The 20,725-nt window shown below is 31.4% G+C and overlaps 1 protein-coding gene across 1 annotated transcript; it reads left to right on the top strand.

The window, feature by feature from the left end:
• Positions 1 to 1,130: 1,130 nt before the first annotated feature.
• LOC142326248 (uncharacterized) lies at positions 1,131 to 20,279 on the top strand. The gene is made up of 5 exons (XM_075368561.1): positions 1,131 to 1,262; positions 1,684 to 1,884; positions 11,967 to 12,167; positions 17,741 to 17,919; positions 20,168 to 20,279. Exons 2-4 carry the CDS (start codon positions 1,781 to 1,783, stop codon positions 17,862 to 17,864), a joined length of 429 nt encoding a protein of 142 aa, XP_075224676.1. The 5' UTR covers positions 1,131 to 1,262; positions 1,684 to 1,780; the 3' UTR covers positions 17,865 to 17,919; positions 20,168 to 20,279.
• Positions 20,280 to 20,725: the final 446 nt, after the last annotated feature.

The following is a 20,725-nucleotide window of genomic DNA, read 5'->3' as shown; positions in this document are numbered from 1 at the left end:
TACGCCTATTTTTTGAAAGTCTACTCACTAAAATATTATTTTAAATAAATACTAGCTCGACCATCTAGCCAGAATCTGGGACCTTTGGAAAACAGGTCGGCCCAGGCGAATCCCAGAGGCAACTCAGGGGCTCCTCGGGGCCTATCCCAAGGCTCAAGAGCTCGCTTCGCTCGTCATTCCCGTGTGGCCAAGGAAATCGGTGCCCTGAACACCCGCCGAGCTCACTTCGGTCATCATTCCCGTCTAGCCAGAGAACTCTATCACATGGAACCCGCACTGTTCTATAATAATACTGACAAATAACAATTAGGTAATCATGTTTTATAGAAACTAGGAAAAGAAACTAACTTACAAAAGAATGAATAATAGTAACTGGTAACTAACGTACACAAGGCGATGAAAAATTTGTAACTTATTTTTTGCCAAGGTGGCAGAAATGTAATAATGACGAAAAGGATTAATACTTTTCCCTTAATAAATATCTTTAATCCACAACATCTCCCAGCTAGGCTGTGAAGAAATAATAAATATTTTTAATATCGTAACCTTATGCTTAATATCGTAACTTTATGTATATAGACTTATACTTTGAAAATACTTCTGTAGTGAAAAATATCTTTGTAACGAACCGCCACAAGAAAGGAGCATGATAAATAAATAACCGGCCCCAATGAGAAGTGCAGTAGCGTAACGAATTATTAATTACATGTTTTGATGTCAGAACTACTAACATAAAATTGATATTAGTTGGAATCATCAGCCTGTACGTAAACATCTGAGAAACTTCTAAAGCTTATTTGGGACATGAGCAAACATACTAATAAACTTAATATTATTGCAATAAATAAAAGCCGATAACACAAAAGAATTCAAACAAAAAATTACACTTTTTATTTAATTAAATAAAGTAATTTACATAAATTTAATTTATTACCAAACAATAAATGTTCATTGAAATTCTGTAAAGACAAGTAATTAAAACAAAACAATATAAAATTATTTAAATATGTATTTAATCTGCGGTAACAGGCTCTTAGAAAAAAAAGATAAATATTAATGTAACATTTTAGAAACGTATAAAAAAGGATTTATCTAGCGAAATTACAACGTTTAATTACAATGACAGGTTTCACGTCTTTAATTTCCTTAAGCCTGTTACTAGCTACATATTTTGCCCAATCAGTAGGGGCGTATGGATATAGTGCACCGCAAAATTATTTTCCAGGTCCTACTTATCAGGCACCTACACAAACACCACCTAGGTATGTAAACACTCGTTTTATGATTGTTAAATAATTTTAAATCAAACATGAATTAATTTTGTCATTAATATTTCTATTACTGTTTTTTTTTTTCTAAACAGACAAAAGGTATTCATAACAGTACGAATATCTTTTGTCTAGATTAAACCATGCTGTCATTCTTTTAAGAAGACAAACTTGAAAAATCGTTTCAGAGTATCGAAGAATAGTATGATTCCATGTATTACCTTGCTGCTAGGACCTTAAGGCCTATACTAAATTATTTTTTAGATGTAACGAATGAAAACAAAAACAGTTACCCTTATTAGATTAAAAGTACTAAAATAATTTCATAGATATTAAATGATGCAATTCTAAAAATATTATTTGTGTCCTGAAATAATAACGAAATTTTGTTACTTTCATATGTATTCACCTGAAGGGGGCAGACATCATGTACCAACAGAGAAGAATGCGACCGACAACAAGCGTTGGAACAGCAACTAGCGGAGATAGGCGTAACTAAACAATGGTTTGATATGATGGTCGCATTGATAGTTAATTATATTAAAGAGCAAAATCTGTTACCAGAATTGCCATCACAAGTTACAAATCCTCAAAATTCCGGGGTTGGTGGCTTCAGGTATGAAGTATAACTAAATACACATAATTTATTTAATGTTAAAAACTAATATCCAGCAGTCAATAACAGGCATAAATTTATACAAACAATGAATGCATACTACATCTATAAATGAAAAAAAAAATTGCCACGTAACATATATTTTTGTTTCTAATTAGACAAAATCTAAAATAAATAAAAATCCTTTATAATCGTTTACAAAACAAATATCTAAAACTATATAAATTTTTCATCATGACAATGAATTAAAGATAAAATACTTATAAAAATAAACAAATCAATATTAAAGAAAAGACACAAAATAGTAATAAATAAATTTTAAAAAACCCTCGCGCAGAACTGTGCAGGAAAACGGACTTTTCGTTGATTTAAATTGGTTTTAATATGGGTTTTCTTTAATTTGCTTTAATATTACTAACAATAGATACTGCAGATAAACAAACTTGAACGTTCCAGCTTGCAGTATCATAACGAACCATGGTTCTACCTGTCCGCTCAAATTTTTTTGAACTTAAATTGAGCGTAACTCAAGAACAACACAACTAGTCTGCGTCAATATTTTACAAGCACAAATTCGATACATCAGTACAGTATATCTACAATTCAGTATTGTATATCATTCAATGTATATCATGCAATCAATATATATCATTCAATGTATTAATGACGTAAAAGGATTAATATTTTTTTCCTTAATGAATATTTTTAATTCACAACTTCACCCACCTAGGCTGTGAAGAGATAATGTATATTTTTAATATCTATGGCTTAAAATTTTCCCTCGGATAAGACGAATTTATCCTGCAAAGTTGAAAGCAATCGGTCGGTTGGTTCTCACGTGATGCCAGAACAAACAAAAAGACAGTCAAACTTTATATACACGGTACATAGATATATACTTTGAAAATATTTCTGTACTGAAAAATATCTTGGTAACGACTCGCCATAAGAAAGAGCTCGATAAATAATTAAGCGGCCCCAATGAGAAGTGCAGCAGCGTAACGAGTTATTAATTACATGTTTTAATAAATCATTTTTCATCATAATATAGCCTATGACAGTTTGTATTACAGAATGAAGCTACTGTTAAAGTTTGGTAGCGATTAGTTTAGCGGCTCTTGAGATTTTTGCTAAGTTACAAACAAATGTATGTATTTCCTCTTTGTATAACACACAGTAAGAAATAAATATACTACAAATGAATAAATTTGTAAGTTATAGTATTTAGCAGTTGTAAGATGTAATACTGGAATGTGTTCCTGAAAATCTATTCATTCTTACAAGTGTTATTGTATTAGAGCCTTTGTCTTTGTTATTATTTTAATTCAGTTCTCTGGTAGATCTCACCAAGTTACAATGCATATGTAACGTTATTAAATAATTAGTAAGTACACTAAATATTATATAATAATTTATTAGAAGGAATATCTAATAATAATTAAAATATAAATACGAAGTGTGGTAATTAAATAACGAGACTATGTTGTAAAATATTATATTGTAAATTTACACCTATTTAGTTATTATCCCCTTCAGTATGCATCCCTCCTCTACCACTACACCACCCCATGCGAATTTTTCATTGTTCGATGCAGTGCTGGAAGCCTTCTTCTGTGATCTCTTTCATGACGCGTGCCGCTATTTCTTTCTTTTACCTAGTAAATTTTCGTTTTTATCCGTTTTTGACGTGGATGGCGACCCGGGCCAACATCATCTTCATTCTCTTTTCGGCCATCTTGGAAACGTTTAAACTACTCAAAAACCCGCGCACGTGATTTTTTCCAAGTTTTTTATATGAAATTTCACAATGCTTTGCTCTAATAAAATAATTATTTTTTCGGCAAAACAAAAAAAAAAGATGTTATCCAAACGAAGGCCACAGCCAGACTAATATGACCACAGAAACTGGAGTGGCAACAATCGAAAGAGACGGCTTCACGGTACACAGCTGCCGGTCGTACGAATTTGGCGCATGCGTAGCTCTTTTGTAGCAGGATTAGTCTCGTTATTTAATAGCCACACCTCGTATTTATATTTTAATTATTATTTGATATTCCTTCTAAAAAAACTATTATGAAATATATAGCGTTCTTACTAATTATTAAATAACGTTACCAGAACTGAATTAAAATAATAATAAAAACAAAGACTCTAATACGATAACACTTGTAAGAATGAATAGATTTCCAGGAACACGTTCCACGTTTTAAATACATCATAGTTAATAAAATATCATATTTTTTTAGTTATAAATATGTTATAATTGTAAAGTCTATATACATATTTTTTTATTTACAATCAAAAATTGTAAAAAAAATATTTTTATTTACAATCCATTATACATAGACTCTTCGAAATAGTTCTCTTGGGAAGTCACGCAACGCTTCAAATGATTTCCCACTCTTCGTAGCACTGTTGGAATTCAGAAACCGGAATATGCTTCAGATAGTCTGTTACATTTTTTGTAATGTTTTCTATTGTTCAAAATGATGTCCTTTGTGGTGTTTTTAAAGCCGGGAACAGGAAAAAGTCGGAAGAACTCAAGTCAGGTGAATAAGGTGGTTGATGAACTACAGGAATGTTTTTCTTTGCAAAAAGTTATTGAGAGTGCAGTTCGCAAGGTGCATAGTCATGATGCACCATCCAGTTCTTTGATAGCGGTCTCACGCGAGCAACTCTTTTCCGCTGTCTTTCAAGAATTTCTCGATAAACATATTGATTTACAGTCTCTCCTACAGGGAAAAACTCCTTATGGACAATGCCATTACTATCGGAGAAACAAATTAGCATGGTTTTCATTTCTGATTTGCTCATTTTTGCTTTCTTGGAACGTGGTGAGTCTGAAATGTGCCACTCCTTGCTCTGGCATTTTGCTTCTGGGTCGTACTCAAATACCCAAGATTCATCAACAGTAATAACATTTTTTAGATAATCAGGATCAGTTTCAATTCGCCCTAGAAGTTTTACCACCCTGTTGTTTTTCTGTTCAACAGTGAGGTTTTTTGGGATAATTTTACACAAAGTTTTTCATGTCCAATTCATTTGTCAAAATTTGATGGACTGTGGTACGGTTGAAATCCAATTATTCTGCAATCATCCTGACAGTTAATCGCCGGTCGTACCATACCGTAAATAAGATTCACTGAACACTGTCGTCACTTTCTAACGTTAATGGTCTTCCAGAGCGCGGATCATCCGCAACTGATTCCCGGCCATCTGAAAATGCTTTAAACCACCTAAAAACTTGGGCTCGTGACAGAGCGTCATCTCCATATGCCCTCTTCAATTTTGAAAACGTTTCAGTAGCATTATCACAGAGTTTAACACAAAACTTGATTTGACACACAACGCACAACGTTGCTCATAATTAGTATCACAAAAAAAAGGAATAAATAATAATTGTCAAACACATAGTATTTGCTTAACACCACAAAATTGTTTTTAGCCAGGATTTAAAAAAAAATTAATAAAAAACCAAAGTAAAAAAATAGTAAATTTTTCTAATTCTAGGCAATCCCAGCAGAAAGCGTAAATTCGTTAAAGGGCAATTTAGATGACCGGTAATTAGTTATATTGTTTATTAAAAATTAATTGTAGCTATGTGTTTACGAGGATTTTTTAAGAAGCGTGCTACAATAAATTTTACTAAAAATTTTAAATTAGATGACCTAATTATTAAACTACCATAATCAGTACACTATGTTTAAATAATACATTAATGTAAATCAAAACACAAAAAAAAAATAATTTAAAAAATCCACAATACAAAAAACTGTCATATAATTTTACTTGTTTAACAGCACAAAACTGTTTTTACCAGCGATTTAAAAAATAAGAATAAAATAACTTGTACTTAATCAAGGTATATCACTTTATCAAAATAAAAAATGCAAGAACATTTTTGTAATTCTGGGCAATCCTAGCAGTAAGCGTAAATTTAATCTAAAAATATATAAACCAATTAAAGGGTAATTCAGAGTACCAATCACGGCTTATTCCACGCCAATTTTGTAGCCCGGAATGTGAAATTTGGGATGTTATTAAATTCAAAACTATCCCAAAAGTATCTTTAATAAACTTAAACTTTAAAGGATATTGGTATTGTTTTCCTATCGTTGATCAAAATTGAGTTTCTGCTTCACTACTGACAAAGTAAGTTTCCTAACACTACAACTGCTGTTTATTACGAACATTTCTATAAGACAATTGTTTCTAATAAACCGATTTGCAAATCTACTTTCCTCGTCTTCTGAGGACCAACAAATGCTCCATTATTTTACTTCAATTTTTTTAAAATGCTTATGTTTATTTAATTTACAATTTTTGCCTTTTCATATCTTAAATTGCGATTATTGTATTTACGTTAGAATTTAATCTATTATCATTAGCGTTTCTGGAACATAAGCTGATTTCCTAGACGAGCCAGAGTAAAGTTAAATTTCTAAAAACATTATTTACAAAGTTTTTATTCAAGCTTTCACTGGATTGAAATAAGATTGTTTTATTTCGTTGTTAAATTTTTCCCGATTATTTTCAGCGTGGTGTCAATGGTCTGTCACGTCAAACCACTGAAGGTAGTTTATCTTTAATAAAACTTCTGTGATCACCCTTTTCCATCAAGCGGTTGTCGGTTGGCTCCGTAAGCCATCGAATAAAAATTAATTTTCTAAATTCTTCTACGACATATTTTGCTGTTAGTTGGATTAACTGAAATTGTAGGCGTTTTCGTAGGCCGTATGTGCAATAGCATGCCGTACGGATTATACAATTGAGGTAATAGATAGTGAACATTTAGTATTGAAAGTACAAGGTATAACGGTTCTTACTGACCATCCTGGTCATTAAGACCCGGAGTAAATTCTAGAAGAACAACTATTCCAGGATTGAATTCGGGAAATATTTATACAGATTAGAAAGAAAAAATTAATATGATCAATTGTTATAGACTAGCACACATACAAAGGAAAATGAAAAAAGTCCAAATTTTTGTTTTCGCGCATAAGACCTACAATAAGAACCGCCTGTCAATGAGCTTGAAGCTCAGTTTGTTGGGAATTTAGAGCAACTGCTATATTACCGACGAGCTAACATTAAATCAGAAACTTCAGATCTAATTAGAATGTTATCCTTGATGTCAGAACTACTAACATAATATTGATATCAATTAGAATAATTAGCCTGTACGTAAACATCTGAGAAACTTCTAAAGCTCATTTGGGACATGACCAAACATACTAATAAACTTAATATTATTGGAATAAATAAAAGCCGATCACACAAAAGAATTCAAACAAAAAATTACACTTTTTATTTAATTAAATAAAGTAATTTACATAAATTTAATTTATTACCAAACAATAAATGTTCATTGAAATTCTGTAAAGACAAGTAATTAAAACAAAACAATATAAAATTATTCAAATATGTATTTAATCTGCGGTAACAGGCTCTTAGAAAAAAAAGATAAATATTAATGTAACATTTTAGAAACGTATAAAAAAGGATTTATCTAGCGAAATTACAACGTTTAATTACAATGAAAGGTTTCACGTCTTTAATTTCCTTAAGCCTGTTACTAGCTACATATTTTACCCAATCAGTAGGGGCGTATGGATATAGTGCACCGCAAAATTATTTTCCAGGTCGTACTTATCAGGCACCTACACAAACATCACCTTGGTATGTAAACACTCGTTTTATGATTGTTAAATAATTTTAAATCAAACAGGAATTAATTTTGTCATTAATATTTCTATTGCTGTGTTTTTTTTTCTAAACAGGCAAAAGATATTCATACTGAATTAAACCAGGGTTTCATTCTATTCACAAAGTTTCGTAATCCTTCGATAAAATTCTCCCTTCTTATTTATATTTGTGTTCCATTAAGGGTTTCAGACTTAACCGATCATCATTTAATTAAATTACATTTAAGCTTCCGTTAAGGATTATTATAAATAATCCCCAGTTCTAATAAAGATAAAAAGAATGAATCGATTGCTCACCATTTTGTGTTTCTCTGGGCTAAAATTAATATAAAAAAATATGGGGGTTTTAATTTGTTATACTCTTGGATGAGATTGATTGGAGGCTAGAATCAAAAAGCAAAAAAGACTTTTTTAATTACGACCATGGCCGCAGATTGAGTCCTATGTTTCCCTTTGACAACGCCACTAATAAAGATCGCGGCGACTCCTGTCCAGAAAGCCTTCTGGGTTTAGCAGTTTGGGAAATTTTAACCTGCAGTTACTGTTCAACGTGTGTTCCGTAAAGGTTTAATTACAGTAAAGGTTTAATAACCCAGCGGTGCCGCGAAACCTTATACAATTCTATTTCCATTTTCAATTTAGCATCATAGGATGCGACATCTAGCGGAGCGACACTCAGACGTTCTGTCAATAATAAATAGGTAAAAGGAAAACTGCACTCTCACTGAACATAAACCCTATTTACACGTTTATTAAGTGTAATTAAACCGAATGATTTCCTGGCTATTCTATAATTAAAATTTCCAACATAAAATGTACAATGCAAAGGAAGATGAGGAATTTTGCTGCCATTAACTAACATATTTTTCACAAGTACTTATGAAAATTTTACTAATTTTTCAAATAATGGGAAATCAGATCGAGTTATTTTTTCCACAGCAATTTTTTTTTTTTGCTAAAATAAGAAAACGAAAAGAAAGAAGAGGTTAAATAAATTTTAATAATTTTATTGACACTTAATTAATTAATTCCTTACACTTAAATGTTGATATTAAATTATAATAAGAATTCAACGATTATACGATTACCGTCCACGTTTTTTATTCAGCTGCAATAAAGTAATCTTAAGTGTTACTTCCCACATTTTAAATATTTTGCTAAATTTACAAATAAAACAATCTACCATATTCTAATACATATCCCATTAAAAGCAGTTACTTTAATACGGATTTGAATTCTAGATCATGGATACAGGTGTTCGTAGGTAACCGGGTTTCAACTGCACAAGACCACATTTCATTTACACTGATATGTATTATTCTCATTCATCCTTTGAAGTACACATTATGTTGGTTCCGGAGGCTAAAAAGAGAAAAAAAGCATATTTTTATAAAAATAAACGTTTTTTTAAAAAAATATGCTACCATTCCGCCGATCTCCGTGACGTAATGGTCGAATCTCGGCTTTACATCTGTGAATCCCGGTCAGCATAATATTTTATACGCTAAAAACCTATATTTCTATATTCTTCTATACTAGCTTCAAAAGATTCTGTGATGGAATAAAAAAATAGGAAATTTATTTTATTAATTATGAAAAATAAAACAGGAAAAGTTTTTATAAAAAAATATTGCACTATGGAACACAAGTTACACCGTAAGAGTAAAAAAAAGAAATAAAATAAGAAATAAGAAAGAAAATATTTCTCCTATATAAGATTACTTCTGTTTACTTTTTGTCCCCTTACTAAACAGATTAATATAAAAGGGATGGTTCCACAAAACAGGCAAGACCCTTGAGGTCACCTAATCTTTCATCTTTTACAAAACCCACTTCCGATTATAAATCATATAAATTAAGTATAATTAAGTTAAGTTAAGTAATAAATTTTAAATTGTCTTATAAAACAATGTTAAATTAAGTATGATTAAGTTAAGTAATGAATATTAAATTGTAGTATAAAACAATGTTAATATTGGTACTAGACTATGAATATATAACCTTAGAGTACAATTATAATTAGTATTAGGATTACTCCGTTAATTAAAAATTTTGTGAAAGTGAAAGAAATAAAAGAATTTGAATTTGAGTAAATAACAATAACGTAGGTTCCTACGTTATAACTCTAATAACTTTAGTCACAACAGAACTAGTTTGTAGACCAACTTTCGGTCTAGAAACAATATTAATTTTTTTTCTTCAAAATTTCTTATACATTAAAGCTAATAACTACCTTGATCCCTTACTCGACTCAGCTTGTCTAGAGTACTATATAGTAATACAAGTTAACTCAAAATTTCAGGTACGATCAATCCTTTCATAATTTCTACCACCAATTATACCGACAGACCTTTAATAAAAAGGAGATAAGTAAAAAGAAGACACACATAAAAAATCGTTTGACAGTATATAAGAATAGTACGATTCCATATACTGTTGCTTCTAGAATCTTAAGGCCTATACTAAATTTAGAAGAACAATTGCTAACAATTACAGGTACCAAACAGAAACAGTAATAATTGAAAAACATAAGAAAGAAGCCGTAATAAGAAAGGGAGTCCGACAAGGATGTTCCCTATCACCGTTGCTTTTTAATCTTTACATAGAACTAGCAGTTAATGTTGTTAAAGAACAATTTAGATTCGGAGTAACAGTACAAGGTGAAAAGAAAAAGATGCTACGATTTGCTGATGATATAGTAATTCTAGCCGAGTAAAAAGGATTTAGAAGAAACAATGAATTGCATAGATGAAGTCCTACGCAAGAACTATTGCAGGAAAATAAACAAGGACAAAACAAAAGTAATGAAATGTAGTAGAAATAACAAAGATGGACAACTGAATGTGAAAATAGGAGGAGAAAAGATTATGGAGGTAGAAGAATTTTGTTATTTGGGAAGTAGAATTACTAAAGATTGACGAAGCAGGAGCGATATAAAATGCCGAATAGCACAAGCGAAACGAGCCTTCAGTATGAAATATAATTTGTTTACATCAAAAATTAATTTCAATGTCAGGAAAAGATTTTTGAAAGTATATGTTTGGAGTGTCGCTTTACATGGAAGCGAAACTTGGACAATCGGAGTATCTGAGAAGAAAAGATTAGAAGCTTTTGAAATGTGGTGCTATAGGAGAATGTTAAAAATCAGATGGGTGGATAAAGTGACAGATGAAGAGGTATTGCGACAAATAGATGAAGAAAGAAGCATTTGGAAAAATATAGTTAAAAGAAGAGACACACTTATAGGCCACATACTAAGGCATCCTGGAATAGTCGCTTTAATATTGGAAGGACAGGTAGAAGGGAAAAATTGTGTAGGGAGGCCACGTTTGGAGTATGTAAAACAAATTGTTGGGGATGTAGGATGTAGAGGGTATACTGAAATGAAACGACTAGCACTAGATAGGGAATCTTGGAGAGATGCATCAAACCAGTCAAATGACTGAAGACAAAAAAAAAAAAAATACTTTGTCCTTTTTTTTCACCTGCTCTGCGCAGTAATTCTACAGGTATTCCGTCTATTCCTGGAGCCTTTCTGCCATTTAAATCTTTTAATGCTCACTTACATTCAGATCTCAGTATTGTTTCTCCCATTTCATCCTCCTCAACTTCCTCTTCTTCCTCTATAACACCATTTTCTAATTCATTTTCTCCGTATAACTATTTAATATATTCCACCCATCTATCGACTTTACATTTCTTATTATATATTGGTGTACCATCTTTGTTTAACACATTATTAGATTTTAATTTATGTACCCAAAAATTTTCCTTAACTTTCCTGTATACTCCGTCTATTTTACAAATGTTCATTTCTCTTTCTACATCTGAACACTTTTCTTTGACAAAGTATAATAAATCGGTAATGCTGTTGTACCACGTAATTTCTTTTTGAAGTAGGATGAGACGGGTGATGTACTTTAATTTGTCCGGATGCTAAAGTTCCTAAAAAACGATTTTTTATATGTTCAAAAGAGCACAGGAATAAGAGGAACAAAATAATGCACATGATATTGTTTAAAATTTAAACAAATTTTATGATCATTTAATTAAAATTGTAAATATTGGAATATGTTTGGAATATGTAAAACGAATTGTTAGGGATGTAGGATGTAGGGGGTATGCTGAAATGAAACGACTAGCACTAGATAGTGAATCTTGGAGAACTGCATCAAACCAGTCACATGACTGAAGACAAAAAAAAAAAAATACTAAATTATTTCTTAGATGTAACGAATTAAACCATAAACAGTTACCCTTATTACATTAAACGTACTAAAATAATTTCATAGATATTAAATGGTGCAATCCTAAAAATATTTATGTGTCCTGAAATAATAACGAAATTTTGTTACTTTCATATGGATTCACCTCAAGGGGTCAGACTTCATGTACCAATAGACAAGAATGCGACCAACAACAAGCGTTGCAACAGCAACTAAGGGCGATAGGCATAACTAAACAATGGTTTGATCTGATGGTCTCATTGATAGTTAATTATATTAAAGAAAGAAATCTGTTACCAGAATTGACATCACAAGTTGCAAATCAGAACAATCCCGGGTTTGGAGGTTTCAGGTAAGAAGTACTTAAACGAAATCATTTAAAAAATCATTTTTTTAATGTTAGAAACTAATAAATATCCTGCAGTGAATAACAGGCGTAAATTTATACAAACAATGAACGCATACTACATCTATAAATGAAAAAAAAAAATTGTCACATAATATATAGAATATTTTTGGTACTAATCAGGAAAATCTAAAATAAAAAAATCCTTTGCAATCGTTTATAAAAAAAAAATCTAAAACTAGATATAAATTTTCATCATGATAATGAATTAAAGGTAAAATACTCATACAATTAAACCAATGAATATTAAAGAAAAGACACAGAATAGTAATAAATAAATTTTAAATAACCCTCGCGCAGAACTGCGCAGGAAAACGGACGATTCGATGATTTAATTGGGTTTTAATATGATTTCTCTTATGTTCCAACTTGCAGCGTCATAACGAACCATGGTTCTAACTGCCCCGTCCAAATTGTTTTTGAACCTTAATTGAGCGTAACTCAAAAACAACACAACCAGTCTTCGTCAAATTTTTACACGCACAAATTAGATACATCAGTACAGCATATCACAATTCAATGGAATTGAAGATTTTCAACCCTCAAATTTTGCACATACGCCTTTTTTTTCTTTTTTTTTTACCCCTAATCTCCCCGACCGGATATCCAATTAAGTATACTCAGTCGGGGAGAGTGTCCTTTTACTCAAAGGAGGCGTCCCCCACCCGCCGGCTGTACGTCCGACACGGCAGGTTGGCCTCCCCGGTCTCGGATCTTTTGTTTTACATTGCCTGCCTCTAATTCCCCGCTTTAGAGCCAAGGTCCGGCTATGCCGTCCCCCAGCGCCTCAGCAGGGAACCGGGACTCGGTCTTTACGCCTTTGGCCTCTAATCGACAGCGCCGACCCCATAAAGAGCCTAGGCTCCCGCAGGGACGACCCCGCCGACCGGGACTTGGTCTTTTAATTTAACCCAAACTCAAACTTCCCTGGAGTTCACATCCTTCTCAGGTAGCCGCTCACCAAGGCGTACGGGCCCTCCATGGAGTGACTGTCCGCCCTACCCTACTGTTTATACTCCCATTCTTCTGTCTTCATCCTCTTTGGCCCGCAGGACCTCCGCGGCGAACCTGCGGAACCATTCCCTGTTCTCATTGTTGAACCCCAACTAGTTTATGAGATTTTCTGGTGTAAGACCATTAATTACTATTTGACCTCTGTTAACGGCCCATCTTGGACATATGAACAACGTATGTTCGGCATCGTCGTTCTCTGGACAATAGATGCACTGCGGGGTGGCTCTCTTCCCGATCCTATTCAGATACTGACCGGAAGAGCCGTGCCCCGACAGTAACTGTGTCGTAAAAATTGACATCTCCGAGTCTATTGTTATTCCAGGTTTTAATATTAGGGATTAGACGTCTGGTCCATTCTCCCACTCTGGACCCTGCCCACTCTTCTTGCCATTCTTGTTCTATAATCCCTTCCATCTCTTCTTTCGACATACTGCTGTGTCTGAGGGTTCTGGCTTTTATCTGAAGGTCTATGGGTAGGACCCGGTCAGTACGCACAGCGCGTAATACGATACCGTACAGTAACTAGCAGCTACACGCAGCAATGCCAGTCTATGGACACTTCTCAACTTCTTTTTATTTCGCTGTATGTTCATTGCCGCCCCCCATTTGAGAGCCGCATACAGTACCTATAACCTGCACATACGCCTATAAATAAATATGTATACGTAAGGAAATCATAATTTAAGTGAACGGTATTTTCATACTCGTAATACCACAAAACGTAAAGAAAATTCATTTTCTAACAGCAATCTCACTGTGCAACCGAAAGTATTACCTTACTTTTCAAAAGGTGGTAAAAAAAGAAAAATAATTATGGAAAACTACAAAAAGAGTTATTTTTATTTTCAGTGAAAGTTTGAAAGAGTATAAATAATTAAAAGTGTACATTCAGGGTGATCGCCACTCGTACGTCCACGTGAATGCGTAGAGTAATATTCGATAAAAATCCAAATGAAGATGGTACTTCATATCATCAGATGCGTACGAGATTGCTGAATATTATAGATTTTAGCATACGAATTACTCACTAAGTGTATACTTCATTCGTAGTTATATAAGATATATATGGAAAAGAAAGGCCAACGTTCCTCGAAAATAATTAGGTGATATTATTCACAATGACGGATAGCAGAATCGTCTAATTTCAAATCCAAGTACATCCAAAATTTTCAGTTTTTATATTTTTGCATTTTTTTTTACAGTTTACCACCTTGAACAGGCATGATAAATATATCATTCAAAAGCACAGAGCTCCTTAATAAAATCATTTGTAAAATACCGGTTTGTTGCAAAATCAGATATATCCATTCCTCCCAGTTGACCTTAAGTTGAAAATGAGATTTGTAATTCAATTTATCAAAAAGTTTAATGTCATTGAAAACCTTTATTGTTGAAGTAAGACGATGGCTGGTGTTTATTTAAACCTACACCTAAACATTAAACAAATATGACGTATGAACAATGCCGAAAATGATGAAGTGATGACGGTTTAGATGGGAATTTTTTCGTCCTATTTTTAGAACGCGGTTCAGTACTGGTTATAGTAAGCTACGAATTAATGAATGTTCAACTTTTATATGTTTGAAGAAAAAAATATTGCGTGAAAAAAATATCATATTGAAACGACGACTAGTGATAGAAAAAGATATTCATCGGCTGAAATACAAAGCCTTTAACCATTTATTAAAAGAAGAAATGGAGAATCTTTTAACTATTTATTTTGGTTGCCAAAAAGAATCAGGTTCTTACGCGCATCCCTGAACAAACTGCTTATTGAAAACAAACTGAAAATTAAAAACAATTTGCTCTGAACAAACAAAAGAAAATATCTTCATCTACGAATAGTATGAATACGATTACAATAAAGGATCTAACAAAATAACTTCAGCATTATAAAACTGATTAACAAAACTTCAAATTATAGAGTGTATAACAGAAATACGCTTGTCGTCTCGGATGATTTGCTCCCAAAAAAAGTGAAACTAGTTTTTTCCGTAGTTGGTTACTCTTTTCTGCCTGCAGACAAGAATTTCCGGCTGCATTGAAAAAAGAATTAAAGCTAAGAATGTTAAAAGAATTAAAAAGATTTATATTCAGAAGGAACAAGAGAGTTAATAATGTACTGATACGTGGTCAGGTCAATCACCGTAATGACATGCAAAATTTAAAAGTATTTGCGAACCTGGGAAACCATTAAAGATGTTACTCAGCCAAATATCATCGAAAAAGGGAAGGTGGTAATTTACAAAAAATTAAAGATACGAAGATTTACTATCAAAACATTACCGGGAAACGTGGTTTCAAACCACTACATTACCGAACATTACCGGGAAACGTGATTTAATCAGTTTAACATTATACAAAAATTATTTGATAGGGTGTAATAAACGCTTGTAGAAAATGATGCCATCAATCTGTTAACCATGGGATAAAGTAGAGGAAGTTGACAAAAATTTTCTTCATTTGAATTTTTGAAAAATCTATTACATAAGAACCAAAATTTATCTTTAATTTTACTATAACCAGCAGAAATAATCATACGTTTTATATATAATGGTTTCAAAATCAGATAGATCCAGATTCGGTTTCAAAAACAGTTTCATCCACTTAAAGCTAGTCAAATATCTCTTAAATTATAATCATTAAGAAGTTAAATTTTAGTGAAAATTACTGTAGCCTAATACTATTTCTCATGTAAGTTACAATGTTGTATCATTTCATAATTTTGAAACAACAATTTTTCAGCTCTCCTAAAAAATTTACGTTTTTGGGTGTATCTACTTTTGAAAGTAGATGATTAAATTATGAACAATCTAAAAATTACATATAGAATTCCCATTTTATCAAACAAAATACTTATAATGAACCCAATTATTCAACGGGTTTCCAAATCCTCTCCAGGGATACAGTGGATAACTTACAAAAAAACCGATACATCATTCCTTACTAGGAATGATTTAACGGGTTTTTTGAAGTGAAACTGAGCCTTTCTTTATAAGATTAAAGTACTTTAACCTCGGGTAGAAGGAGCACAATACTGATTTTCAATTTTGTTTTGACCAACCTGATACGTACTGGAACAAATAAAGTAGTTCCGTGAAATCCTCCAGCTCTGGTAATAACCACTCAAAACGTAATACTTAGTAATTCAGTGTAATACAAGTGATATGTCAAAATTTACGCTATTTTAGTAAAAAAAAGTATTGTGTCTACTCCATTACTAATATAGTGATGGCTATTGTTTGAAAAATGACCGGTAAATAATGGTTAGATAAATTAAGTACAAAAACGCTCTAACTGAACAGACATATTGAAAAAAAAAAAATTCGGCAAGTATTAGGGTTATTTTAGCAATCTTATTTTCACAGGACTGGAAATAAGATATATACAGGAGTGTAGTCATACACTCCTGTAGTTCATATTAGGAGTGAGGTCGAACTAAGTCGAAAGTAATGAAAAAGAAAACTGGCAACAAAGTTGTTTCATTCTAGGCAATGGTAATTAATTATGATGTAGGAAAAAATGTTAAAAATCGATTTTTTTTATGTTCCTCAGCACCAAAAATCATCTTCTAAGTAAACGTGTTGATTTTTTTTATGTTTACTATGTTCAATGGAAGAAACTAAAAAAAAAATCCACTGAAAGATGTACAACCTATTGTACGCAAATGTGCTACAAAAATTAACTGGCAAAAAATGTATTTTTTGTGAATGGGGATGAATTATGATGTAATTTTATTGTAGTATTATTATTAAAATTGTACATACTCTAAAAAAAGTTTAAAGAAGTTAAAAGTCTATATTTTTAAACTTAAATCAGTTCCACCACTCAAATATATCGTCTCCAAGGAATTTTTTGTGTACCAATTGCAATATTGCTATGCTTTGGGACACAAAAAATTCACTTAAAATACGTGCAATAAAGAAAATTGTAGCTTTTTAGGTTTTGGGAAATAAGATTGAATTTGGGGGTAAGATTACTTTAAAAATGGTAAGAGAAGTATGCACTAAATACTGGCTTAATATATAATGGGGTTATGTTTGTAAAATTTTAACTCCCTCGAAATATTCATCTCAAACTTTTATCAATAAATTGTCCTATATTCATTCACTAGTCTTTGTGCCAAATTTCATCAAAATTAGTTTACCCATTCAAAGGTTATTAAACTTTCAAACACGTCAATACAAGTAAGTACTTATGTACGTACGAACATTACCTCGACTTTTTTGAGTGATTACCACATTTTCTTTCTCGTAGCACAGCTCTAGAACTACGTCAGATAAGTAAAAGACACGTTTCTGTTTTCTTCGTGCGCGTTCTGTGTGTGTGAATGTGGGGGGGGGCAGGTTTATACCCGAAGTACTTGGGCCATTGATTTAATGAGATCTTTATTTCAATACTTACCAGAGATAACATCACAGTTTGCTGAATCAGGCAACTATGATCCAAATTTTTCATTAAAATTTTAGATAGTATAACTAATTATAATGTTCATTTTTTTTTAGACAACAGCAGTACCAACAACAGCAGTACCAACCACAGCAGTACCAACAACAGCAGTACCAACCACAGCAGTACCAACAACAACCACCTCCATATTATGGAAGACCACCTTCTTTTACGTACTAATTAAACAAGAATTTTATACAAAAGGCTATGATGAATTAACATAAAAGAATGTAAAGTAAGTTAAATTTTTTTATGATCAAAATACCTTAAAATTATTTTAGCAGGGCCGTTTGAACGTGGCTTCAAACTCACTTAATCACGGAAAAATTACTTCCGATGCTTTTGTTGGTTAACAAACAATTACTTACACAATTCTACGTTTGAATTACTGGTGTTGACGTGTCGATAAAGTTATAAACTTTTTTACAAATTCACCAGATCGGTACGATTGAAAAAAAAAAAAACAGAAGCAAGTTTTTTCAGAATAGTTAATAATTAGATAATAATTAATAAGAAGAACAGTTAAAAATAACATTTATTTTTCAAATAAAAAGTACTGAATATTTAATTTCTCTTACACAGTGCATATTATTCATTGTTCTTAACCGTGTTGTTATTGTTGTTAACAATGTTCATTAAAAAATTGTCATCTTTAAACAAATAATTTTGCAAATAATCAGCAGTAGTTTTCGTTTACTATTAAATCAATGCTGCAGGCGATAGAAGATTTTGTTTCCAGTTATTCTGTATATAATAAACACAAGATTTGAAAAAAAAAAACACTGTAAACAATGTTCGCAAAAATATTGGTGATTTGTTGTACCAAAACAATTAGAAAAAAATGGAATAATATCTGTTAGCCATTAAAAAAAAAAAACCTAAAATATTATTTGTAGAAAATATGACGTTATTTCATTCTCGTACGTTAAATTTTTAATAAAAAAATCAACGGTGAAAAAATTCATTACATAATTTACTCTTTCAGCAGTCTGAATACCATAAAAGGATAATTCCAACAGAGCTTTGTTGAAAGCCGTTATGATAATTATAGCGGAGGAAATACCTGAAAAATGCCTTTTATTATTAACGCTCCACTAAGTTTGGATAAACCTGGAAAACATGTAGAATGAATTTGTAATTCCGATACACATATATAATGTTACAAATATATATTTTTTAATTTCTCTGTAAATAAACTAATTTAAAAAAAATAATACAACGTACCAGCACACCCTCGTTGAAATAATTCATGGCAAATCAACTTACAATACCTTTAACATCAAAACAAACATACTTCAGAAATTTAGCAAGATTGTAAACAATAGAACCTGTCGTCTGTATGGAGTTCTTTATTACTTAAACTTCAGCAGATTACATACTAAAACTAAACTTTAGCAGATCTTCAGCAACTATCTATAATTTAAGACATTTACAGATTTGTTTGATTTGAAAAAGATGTTTTATGTAATTACAACGCTAAATTCTGAATAAACGAAGAAATTGAAATAGAATTACAAGAGATTGGTCCTGTAGTTTTGTGTGTAATTGTTCAAGTACAAAACAGGCAAATTGACGGCTATTTTTTTTCCCCGTTAAAGGTCAAAATTAATTCTTCATTTCTTTATATTTTCAATCTCTTTCTTTTATTTATTTATTTTTTGCTTTTAAGGCCGCAAAGGACCACTTTAGGCAGAATAATACAAGCCTTTTTTGCCGATCTTTTGGCCATTAAGTTCTCAGCTTTCACTTTCTCCCAATATTTAGTCATTCTTAATGATCTTGCTTTACGATGCTCTTCGGAATAAACACTTTTTGTATAATTAAAAGTTCATACTTTCAAGTTGGTATTCGGATCTTTAATAACAAATTTTAATTTTTCGGATTTATTAAGTAAATCTTCGTCTTTTATTTTTATATAATTATGATTCACGGAAATTAGTGTATATTATGTAATATTATGTGATTCACATATAGTGTTATATTTAGTGAATATTAACATCCTATAAAGATTTATCCAAAATTTTTTTCCAACGTAAAAGACAATTTAGAATAAAGTTAAAAAGAATACGAGATAGACTGAAGTTAACAAAGAAATGAATTGTGCGTAATAACACTTTATGAATTATACTAATAATTAACACAGATGTAACCGAGGCTTTCTATTAACAGATTTATTACTTTTCAATAATTATAATAAATAAGAATCAAATAAAGAGCCCGATAGAATATAAGCGAAAATAATTGAGAGGTGATTACGGTTCTTTCATTTGTATCGATGTTAAAATTTATGTGGATTTTCACTTGATACATATTTGATTGAATAATTGTCGTTCCGTAGATAGGAAATGATAGAGGATGTTGGTTCAAAATGTAATAGACACAAAGAAAACAGTTAGAGTATGTCGACTAAAATAATTTTGCGGATTTTTATTATCTCACATTTCTTAAAACCTACTAACAAATGCGATAAACTCTTTTTTCAGATTCATACACGAATAAAAATAACAAAACCATATATAAAAAAGAAAAATATATTAATCGACGGCCGCTAGTTAAAAGTTTCATTGACTCTTGATTTTAGAAATCAAATTTATTATTCTGATAATTAAGATACAGTAAATATAATAATAATATTGATATACAAAACTGTAAATTGTAAAACTACTGTATAATAAAATAATGCTGAATGACAACACGAATTTTTTTTTTTTAAACCTTATTAAATTATGTACTTCCTTTTGCAAATCTTTAAATAGGTGTCTCACCTTGAACTGAAGTAAATTTTTACATTTTTGTTGAGAAGGGTAAGTAGTGGTGCATTGCTTCCCATAAAAATAAGCACAATAATTTTTTGCATTATAAACAAAGTTGCTTTTTCTTAGAGTAATGATGTTATATATTGACGTAAAAAAAATGTTATAACTGAGTCAATAGAAACTATAACCACTAAATAATTTATTACATCAAATAGATTATTGGAACGTGTTCGGTAAAATATGTGGAATGAATGTGTGCCCTAACGGACATAAGCGATTAACTAT

The sequence above is a fragment of the Lycorma delicatula genome, chromosome 6, assembly GCF_047948215.1.
Source record: "Lycorma delicatula isolate Av1 chromosome 6, ASM4794821v1, whole genome shotgun sequence".
NCBI classification, from domain to species: domain Eukaryota; kingdom Metazoa; phylum Arthropoda; class Insecta; order Hemiptera; family Fulgoridae; genus Lycorma; species Lycorma delicatula.
Note: the sequence above shows the minus strand (reverse complement) of the source record. Positions and strands in the feature narration are given on the sequence as shown.

Bases quoted from the DNA above. Each gene is read 5' to 3' on its own strand.
- LOC142326248 (XM_075368561.1), top strand. From the start codon at position 1,781: ATGATGGTCGCATTGATAGTTAATTATATTAAAGAGCAAAATCTGTTA. The intron at 1,885-11,966 runs GTATGAAGTATA...ATTCACCTCAAG, and splicing joins TCCGGGGTTGGTGGCTTCAG to GGGTCAGACTTCATGTACCA. The intron at 12,168-17,740 runs GTAAGAAGTACT...ATTTTTTTTTAG, and splicing joins CCCGGGTTTGGAGGTTTCAG to ACAACAGCAGTACCAACAAC.